Source organism: Mytilus galloprovincialis, chromosome 4 (genome assembly GCF_965363235.1).
Source record: "Mytilus galloprovincialis chromosome 4, xbMytGall1.hap1.1, whole genome shotgun sequence".
In the NCBI taxonomy this organism is placed as follows: domain Eukaryota; kingdom Metazoa; phylum Mollusca; class Bivalvia; order Mytilida; family Mytilidae; genus Mytilus; species Mytilus galloprovincialis.
In genome coordinates this window covers 24666223-24676685 of record NC_134841.1, presented here as the reverse complement: position 1 = coordinate 24676685, position 10463 = coordinate 24666223, and the positions used below count along the sequence as shown (strand labels likewise).

Sequence of the window (10463 nt, the reverse complement as noted above, 5' to 3'; positions counted from 1 at the left end):
TGATTAGGCCAACCTTAAAAATATGTTCGTTTGCAGTTTTTCCGACTGTACCTTCAGACTGAAGGGTCGGTAGGTAGGAAAATTTTTATAGGTTTCATAACGAGTGAGAATTAGATATCGCTTGATATCAACTAGAGTTATTTAATTTTAATAATAATAAACGAGCCTATGGCGAGTTTATTATTATTGAAATTAAATAACGAGAGTTGATATCAAGCGATATCTTATTCTCACAAGTTGTTAAACCTATTTCTCTTATGGCAAAAAGTTGTATGTGCGTGGCCTATTTGTTGCGAGTTGTGTTGCTACGGCCGTTTTTCTTTGCAACGCGTACTGATCTTTCTCTTATGGTTGGGGCCTGTTATCTAATTTGTAACAAGTGTATTGACACGTTATTTGTACAATACATTTTGTGTAATTAACAAATAACTCACTTGTTGTGCCTTAAAATCTTCTTTTTATCAAATTTTATTACATTCTGAAGCGGCACAGAAGCCAGAAAAGCCCGGTGTTTATGTATGACACCGGAAGCATACCTATGACGTCACGTAGTGAAGGGACCAAAGAAGATAACATCTTTTCGCGGAATTTTCTTTAATAAAGATTTTACACTGAAATTGTGATTGAAATTTAATTATGAACTTGTTTTGCATTAGAGTAGAGATAACTGTATTGTATTTGTAGCTTTGCGGACGTCCATCGGTAGTTTTACTGTCGCATACAGAGGGAAATTGAAATTGGAAGTTGTGCCAGTTATAATGCCTTTGCTCCGTTACATAACCGTACACGGGTTCCTTTCTTTATTTCTTCGTCCATGATAAGATTTATGTTAGATAATGCAGACGATAAAGCAGACGAAAATCGGAAGTAAACAATCAGTTGTCAAGAAAAAAAGTAGTCCCGGCATGACCTTTTCCAGTGAATAATGACCTGATCAACGGCCAATGAAAATATTGGAAATTTACGAGATAAGCCAATCAAATTTACGTAATTTTGATATCACTTTTTCATATCACGTCACACGCCGTACGGTGTGATACGAAAAATATCTATTCACGTGGGAGTTAGATAACAGGCCCCAACCATAAGAAAATTTATTTTATCAGCCAAAATACAGTTTGAACAAGCAGTTACACTAAACCAGGTTTCTTGTGAAGAAAAAAAAAACATTTTAAAACAACAAACACTGGACATGCTGAAAACCAACATCAAATGAACAGGCATTTTCAGATAAAAAACTTTTTAACCAAAACTGAAACTTTAACATAGTGTCATTATCCAATTTATGACATAAAATATGGTATAATTATTAAATACTGGAACACTTATAAACAAGGAATGTCATTATGACTAGAACTGTTTTAAAGAAATATATTCAGACATGTATGCTTCTTGACTAGAATGTTTTCATGAGTAGAGTATTTTGATCAGAAAAATGTAGATATTAAAGATTTATAAGACAATGTATTAAAGAGTGTAGTTTTAATAAAAAAAAAATAACCATTGAATCTTCTTCAATTGAAAAAAAGTATTACGGCATTCGACTGTTTTCATATTTCTAACAATATTTAATTATATGTGATAAGGTTATATTTTTGCCAGGCTTTACTATCTAAAGTTTGGGGTGAAATCCATAGCACCCCATTAAAAGTAAATGGTCTGTACTGAAATGTTTGAATGCATAAAAAAAATGGCAGCATAGCTCCTAAGGACATGTTTTAATTGAATTCACACAGGCCATACAGTTTGGGTATATTTAATATTGTAAGAAAGAGAATAATTGCAATGAGTGGGGCAGCCCCCCTTATCATAAAGGAGCATACTCATTGCAATCGAAGATAGATTTAAAATAGAGAGAGTATATTTATTTTTCAAGCTAACTATTCATTTTCTCTACATCTTTGCGTAGTTAGGGTTGCTTCTTATTGATTTGGCATGATATATATCCAGTAACATTTCAAATGAGCCCTTCCTCCGTACAGGCGTGTTTACTGATATCCATGAAGATTTAAGTCACGGAGGAGTGGTTTCATCTTTGTCGTCTTCATAACGATTTGTAGAAAATATGCCATACTTCAAGCTGCTGTCGAATTATTTAACCACTGAAATTGGTTCCATAAAGTCAGGCTCCACAGATTCTGTACCCGATTTGTTTGAGACAGAATGGTTATCGTGTCAGTTATGAATATCCGATGCATCATCGTCAATGATATCATCGCACATCATTACATGTGCCTGAATCTGTATAAACAGTTTACTAATAAACTTTTTTGTTTGTTATTTGTCTTAAAATTGACACGAGACGACAGCGTAAAGTACTCCTCTGTGACTTATGGATACCTGTAAAGGTGGCACGGTAGTATTTGCATTCCATAATTTAGGTTCCTCTTTTGTGTACCCTACTTAGGTCAATGTATCTGAACAGTGTGATTGGACTTAAAATACAGTATCAACTGAACATACTGTCCCAAACTGAGGGATGCATCAGGTGTAGAAAAATATGAAATAATTTTACATACAGATGAAAATGGATTTTTGGGAAGTTTTTTAAATTTTGTATTCACTGCGCGATAAAAGACCTAAATGCACTAGTGGCCTTAGGTTTTTAAAAATAGCAAAAAAAGTAAACGATCATGATACACATTCAAATTAATTTCTGAATAGTAAAATGAAAGTACTTCAGTTAACTGTGAATGTAGAAATTTTTGCAGTGTTAGAAATGGGTGAAAATTCTAAAAAGGCTATCATTATCCCCTATGGGCCAGGAAATACTACCGTGCCACCTAAACAATTTCCATGTGCTTTATCATTAAATGGTCACATGAACGCTTGACGGGAAGCTAAGAAAAACCGAACTTGAAATGCGTAATTGACCCAGACTTTAAATCATTTCCGGAAAGGACCCAAAGTTCCGGATCGCGTCAATAGAAGTATTAAAAAACAATTCTTCAAATTTAAAGCAATAAAATTTTCACAGTCGGGAGGATTCTCAAGGGTCGGTCGGTAAACTGCAAACAAACAATATTTTAATTTAAGCCTTAGGGACTTTCCGTTTTGAATTTTCCTCGGAGTTCAGTATTTTTGGAATTTTACTTTATACCACACACCCTTCTTTGAAATCATTAAATTCAATTGCCTGCTGAGTTATGACAAAACAATTAATGAAAAACAGATATAACAGACAGCAAACAATGACAACTAAAGAATTACTGGCTTCTGGCTTTGACAAACACAAACAAATTAGTGATGTTTCAAAATCATGTTTTAATCAGATCAGAAACATTGGACGAATCCGACCATTTATTACCGAAGAAGCATGCAAAACGTTAGTATGCGCTCTGGTTAACTCTCGTTTAGATTATGGAAACGCATTACTGTATGGACTGTCAGCAACATCTATTCAAAGATTACAAAGTGTCCAAAACACAGCAGCCAGGGTCATTACAAGGAAGAGGAAGTATAACCACATAACACCGATCCTCAAGTCCCTCCATTGGCTGTCCGTAACATATCAATGCCAGTATAAACTTGTGTATGTGTTCAAAGCTTTGCACGAGAAGGCACCTGTCTACCTACAAGAACTCGTTCAAATATATAAACCAATGCGAGCACTTAGATCTAAAAATTCCATGATTTTAACAACGCCACGTGTAAGAACTAAAACATATGGGGAAGGAAGATTCGACAAAGAAAGCAGCAGCCGTTCTGTGGAGTGATTAACCAAGTGATCTACGAAACATCCATTGTGTGAAACTCATTTATTCAGACATGCTTTTCATAGTTCTTAAAATATTTCTATATCATTGTATTTTTTTTTTAACTTTAAAGCGATTACTTTTTTCAATTTTAACTTACTTTTTTGGTTATTTTATAAAAAAATTTGCAAATGTTTTCGAAGTTTAAACTTAGTTTTATTGGTACGGATTCAATATCTCCTTAATTTCATCATGCCCATTTTATATAAATCTTATTGTTTCAAATTGCTGTATTTTTAAAATCTGTTTGTTTCAAAATATTTTTTTTTTAACATGAGCTTTCATATTTTATTGTGAATACTTATATATGTGAATGGATATATGTTGTAAAGCGCTTAGAGTTATTTAATTTTATATAATGCGCTGTTATAAATACTGTATAATACGATAATAATAATAAACAATATAGCGGGATTTAACGTTTTATGCGAGCGCTTCACCCTTCCATTATCTAAATAATGGTATACATCAGTTAGATATATATATAAAAAAAGAAGATGTGGTATGATTGTCAATGAGACAAGTCCGGCTTCACAGGAGACCAAAGACACAGAAGTTAACAACTATAGGTCACGGTACAGCCTTCAACAATTAGCAAAGCCCATACCCCATAGTCAATGACAAAAGGCCTCGAAATGACAAATGTAAAATAATTCAAACGAGAAAGCTTACAGCCAAATTTATTTACAAAAAATGAACGAAACACAAAAATGTAGCACATCAACAAACGACAACTACTGAATTACAGGCTCAAGACTTTGGACAGGCACATATATACGTAATGTGTTGGGGTTAAACACGCAAGTGGGATCCCATCCCTCCTCTTACCTGGGACAATAGTGTAACAGTACAACATAAGAACGACCAATGAAAATCAGTTGAAAAAGGCTTAAGTCATCAGATGGAAGCATACAGAAATGCTATCCCAACAATAAAAAGTACAGATCTGAGAGAGTTCGCAGTTACTGACAGCTATATAGCTAGTTTAAAGCCAATAATAATTAATTTTAAAAATCATGCATCTAAGACTAAATTATCAATCCGTACACATCCAACATCAAATGGATTAAGTGTAAAGATGTCACAAACAGTCAGAGAAAAACATGAATTTTTGCAATGCCCAGACACATGTTTCGAAATATTGTAAAATGTTGGGAATGTGTTATTTATTACAGATTATGAAACTTAAGGAATCAAAGTTTACGTTATTGTATATGAAGATGAGGGCTAACATCTACTAGTCATTCTTCTAAATCCGTTCTGACAGTTTAGAACTTCGAAAAGCAGAACTGTTATATCTTCTTATCTGTACCAATATTAACCTACAAGAACGTCTCTTAGCTTTCCCCAAAACACTGTGTTGCCATATTCATCATTCGGATACTCAATGTAAGATTGATCTTGTACAAGCTCAAGAATATGTAGTGGTAACTGCCCAGGTTGGATTTGTTCCAAGAAAATCATAAATAAAATATTCTCTTTATCTCTGGAATAAATACTTTCCATTCTTGCCATGTTGTATTCGAACATACACCAGTACGATTCTAGAAAGTGACATGACATGACAATGATTACTTTCCGACTAACATGAATAGATGACGTAATATTAGCCGCGATGTCGTTTCCTGGAACAAAGTCTCTTTTATGGATACATAGTTTCAGTCCTCCGTCTCTTTCAAGTTGATGTAGAAGATTATTGTGGACAAAATTTGAGTCATTTTCGTCGTAGGAAATGAATGCATCGTATTTATATTCGCGAGTATCAGTGCTGCTTGGTGCTTTTATTGTTCCATGGTATTTACTTTTGATTATATAATATAGATAACGTATTTTCCACCTGTATCTATATATCATACCCAAAAGAACTATTGAACCACAGAAGGCGATTAGTATAGCAATTCCTATGACCAGAGCAGTATATGATGAACACTCCTTTCTAAGCATATCATATATATATTGAGCTTCCTTCAGGTAAAGTTTGGTTCTGTCTTTAAGCTGGCATCTTGTTAAATGTAAGTTGTCAAGATGTGGATGATATATTGAAACCCATTGAACGAAATCAACATTGTCACAAATGCATTGAAAATTATTCCCGCTTATATCAACTTTCAGTTTTTCATTCTGTTTGAATTTTTCTTGCAGCTGGTCACGGAAACTTTGAGAAAGGAATGACAGTCTGTTTTTTGAAATATCAAGGTACATCAAGTGATCCATATGACTTATATCAAATGTGATATTATTTAACATATTGTTACTTATATTCAACTTTCGTAACAATCTTTGCTGTTTAAAAAACTTCCATGGAAGCCGTTGGATTCTATTATATGCTAAATTAATAACTTGAAGCTTCTTAACATATCGTAGTATTGCGCCATCTGTATCTTTCGGCAAGACAAATCCAAGTAGATTATTTTGAACATAAAGATTTTTTAAATTTGGAACTCTCAAGAAAAAATTATTTGATACGTTTGTACAAAAATTGTTCGACATATCTAAGTACTCAAGGTAGTTGAATGACTTAACTGGTCCTTTCCACGAGTAAAAAATATTAAAACTAGCGTCAATAAACTTCACCTTATTGCTTGATACACGGAGAAAAGGAATTTCGAATCGTAAATTACAACCTCTGTAAATAACCTTTGTCATGTTTGGAGGGATCGATATAGAAGGTTGAATATTGTTCTGTTCTTCTTCAAGCGATTGCAAGTATCGTTTATGTCCATCTTCTGATCGAATACACCTGTCTTCAGGAAAATCACATATTTCTGGTTTTTCAATAGGATAATGTGGTGTAAACATATTTGATACATTTACAAAGTGTATCGAAATATTCAGAACATCCTTAATAAATCCTCCGAAAGAAAATTGATTGTCCGCCGCAAAAACATTTCGCATGGTTTTTGGTATATACAAAAGAGCTTCAGATTCAACTAGTTGAATTCTGTTGCCTTCAATGTGTAAAGTTTCTAGGGTTGTATTTTTGAGATTCTGGAAATGTCTTATTGATATTTCTGTAGTTAATTCATTAGCTTGATGAATTTTGTTTATGTTCAATGTTTTAATTGATGTATATGGCAAATCGTTGGTAATATTCTCTAGACCTGAAAACTTCAAACATCGGTTCAACGACACATCTAGATGGATTAGGTTGCTTCATTTACGAAATGTTCCTATATAAATATAATTGATAGAGCATGCCGAAAGATTTATTGTTTCAAGTTTTGGCAACAGTTTGAATACTTCTGATGTTAGCGTTGTAACATTACAAATACCAGTCACACCAGATACATCCATATTCCTGAGGGTCGGCATGCTCCAAAACTTTCTCGTCATATTGGTCGGTTGTCGAAAGTCTAATTTGGCTGTTATAAGCGTAAGTCCCGTTACGTTCAAACCCAATGAGTCATAAAGGTTCATTTTAAAGTTTAATTCAATCAAGCTCTGCAATGCAGTCAAGGTTAAGCAATGTACATATGATATATAATTGTTATTCAGAAGTAGTCTTTTAACATTCACTAGTCCATACAATGACCTTTGATGTAAACTAGAAATAAGGTTGTGTGATAAGTCCAATATTTCAAGTAAACCGTTGTTATAGAAAACGTCATCCGGGACTTCTTTGATCGTATTTCTACTGAAGTTTATTTCAATTAAATGCGCTGGTAATGCAGGAATTTCTGTTATATTTCTATCAGAACAATCCATATTTTGTTTAAAGAGGGTACATTGACAAAGTGGATTTGATGGACATAATCTGCCAGAAACCACATTTGCATAACTTTGAACAAGCCATACAATTATTAAGTTTTTCATCAGTCCGGAACTTTCTGTAAAATAATGATTATAAAAAAATAAGTTGGTTCAATTATTTCGGTAGCATGTTACTCCTCTATCATTGAACATGTTAAAAATATTGACTCAATTATAAAACAGTAATATGAACCTTGGGTAGAAGTCTTATTTCCCCCGTTGTGTTCATTTATATCAAAATTTCTATTAATTTCATACAAAATACATAATATTCATATGGTTATATAGATTTTTTTTTACCTATCAAAATTAATACAAAATAGCATGAGTTAAATTTGTATTTTGAAATAACCCTTGTTTTTATCGTAAACCAATATATCATGTTAAGGAGGGATAATTGCAAAAAATACCAGTCGAGAGAATGTTAAATTTCGCGAGCCGTAAGTCGAGGGAAATTCATTCTCAAGACTGGTATTTTTTGCAAATACCCCTCAAGAACATGCTATATCTGTTTGATTACACCGAATGTTAACGTCAGCAACGCATTGATGATCGTGACGTTACAAGCGTCCAGTCGGATAGAGTATGTTTTGGTTAATACCACGGCAGAGAGGGTAAAAAAGGCATATCCTTTTTGCATATCCCCCGGCGGCGTTAAAAAATGAACGATATTCATTCGATAACAGTAAATTAGTGAAAATACACTGGCTATTAACCAATCAAAACCCAGGATTCTTACATAAGGTGTAATTATTTTATAAAATTCTATTCAATAACTTAAAACGCATTTATTTTATATTGTTATAATAATCCTAAAAGAAAAAATAATCAAACAGATCATAAAATGTGCTTTATTTTTTAAGCTTCTTTATGCGTTATACATATTCAATTTCAGAGAAAATATATATCTTACTTACTACATGTAACTTATGGTTTAAGTAAACTAATCGACAAATTTACAAAAATAAACCTTTTTAGTGAAAATATGTTTAGAGCTAAAATTTACTTTTCCATGATTTTGCATTAACAAATGAGGATAACTGCGCTCCATATTATACCAGGTTTTTTTTTCAGTATTATATAGTCGCCTTCCAAACGGTCGTTTTTTTCACGGCAATATTTTGCAAATTGGTTGAAAATAGGCACGTAGAAAGGCGAATGTACAATTAAGATATACCAGGTTTCTGAGAAGTTGTAAAAGCTGTGAAATTTGGAAAAAAATATCGTAGATTAAAAAGAGAATTGTAAAAGGTGGTCTGACACGTTAATCTGACGAAATGGATGCTTACATATTGTAACCAGGTTTCGTTATTGTATATTTTATTTATTTTACCTTCATAAGGCGCATTATCAAAATAAATATACAATAATAGCTTTACCTTATAACAAAACTGATATAAATAGTGAATTAACTTAACTCAAAAGATTAAATAAAATGAGGGGAAATAAAATGGTTAAAAGTACAATTATGAATACCATTTAAATATGTTTTACTTACCAGGTTTCCTCCAAACTGATTTGGATAATTGTTGGTGACCATTCATTATTTAGTTTGAAAAGCGACCTTCTCAATAGACTTTAAATGTAGATGGACAATAAAATCACATGTATGTCGCCCTATATGACAGACTACAAAGTAATATACTTTAACCAGGAATATTCGCCTTTTCCAACATACATAGACAATTCGATCCCTTTTTAGTCACCGATGCTGAACTTTCTATAATACAAAATAAACTCTTTTCTGTAAATAACTTCACCAATAGTTACCGAGTTCCACGAAAATATTTATTAAGTCATTGAACATCATTGTTGTTTATAATGTTATTTTTCCTTGTTTCGTATTATTACAAAATAATTCCGGAATAAACAGATTGAGATTGTTCGAACGCCACACTACAACCAAGTGCATCACCATACGTAATAGAGAGCTGTCATCATCATCTTCAACTTCAAGTATTTGTCTAGCCTTTAATTGTTGAATAATTGCATAGGTTTTGGATTTTTGTCAAACATATTTCATTCATCATAGGGTTTATAAAACGTGATTGTTTATTAAAATTGCTCTGATCTAGCTTTAAGTAGCTGTGAGTACTCTCAGAAGTCTTTTTGTCCCTTGCTTTTATTAATGCATTTTATTTTCTGTGATTTTTGTCAATCTGAGGCTTGAAATTTCTTTTTATGTCCCATGCAAGGACATGGTAAGAACCCCAACATATTCTGCCTTGTTTTTCGTAAATTGTATTGATTATTATGGACATTACTTTTTTCGTTTGAATGTTTCACATTTTTCATGTTTGGCCTTTTTAAGCTGACTTTACAGCACGAGTTTCCCATTTATGAAAGTCATACGATGACAAATCATTGCTAATATCTTTGTCAAATGCAATGTGGTGGACAGGTGTGTCATAGACAATCATACCTCACGTCATAGTATGTTGGCAATGACAACGGTATTCTAGGTTTTCGATAGACAATCATACCACACGTCATAGTATCTTGGCAATGACAACGGTATTCTAGGTTTTCGATAGACAATCATACCACACGTCATAGTATCTTGGCAATGACAACGGTATTCTAGGTTTTCGATAGACAATCATACCACACGTCATAGTATCTTGGCAATGACAACGGTATTCTAGGTTTTCGATGCATTAGTTTGATTGATTAGATTGATGTTTTTTTAAACGCACTTAAAGAATATCAAGTAAACGATATTAACATACCTCAAATATTGAGTACATAATTCTGTTGTTATAATCAACATTTTAATAGTAACCTTTGGCGATTATATATCTGAATGATAATTAACAACATAACATATTACAAAATTTAACCGGACTTAAAATTTAGTTCAGCAGAATTACAGTTCGTCTATAAAACAACCGTTAGTGATTCTAAAATCAAATCAGCCCCAACATACAGAATTGACACTTCCATCTTTCTCAAGATAGT

General features: G+C 32.8%; 1 protein-coding gene across 1 annotated transcript; it reads right to left on the bottom strand.

Annotated features, from left to right (window-relative positions):
• Window positions 1-3244: 3244 nt before the first annotated feature.
• On the bottom strand, window positions 3245-9547 carry LOC143071681 (toll-like receptor 4). The gene is made up of 2 exons (XM_076246160.1): window positions 9004-9547; window positions 3245-7582 (listed from the first exon to the last, which is right to left on the bottom strand). The coding sequence occupies exon 2, from the start codon at window positions 6648-6650 to the stop codon at window positions 5073-5075; it is 1578 nt and encodes a 525-aa protein (XP_076102275.1). The 5' UTR covers window positions 6651-7582; window positions 9004-9547; the 3' UTR covers window positions 3245-5072.
• Window positions 9548-10463: the final 916 nt, after the last annotated feature.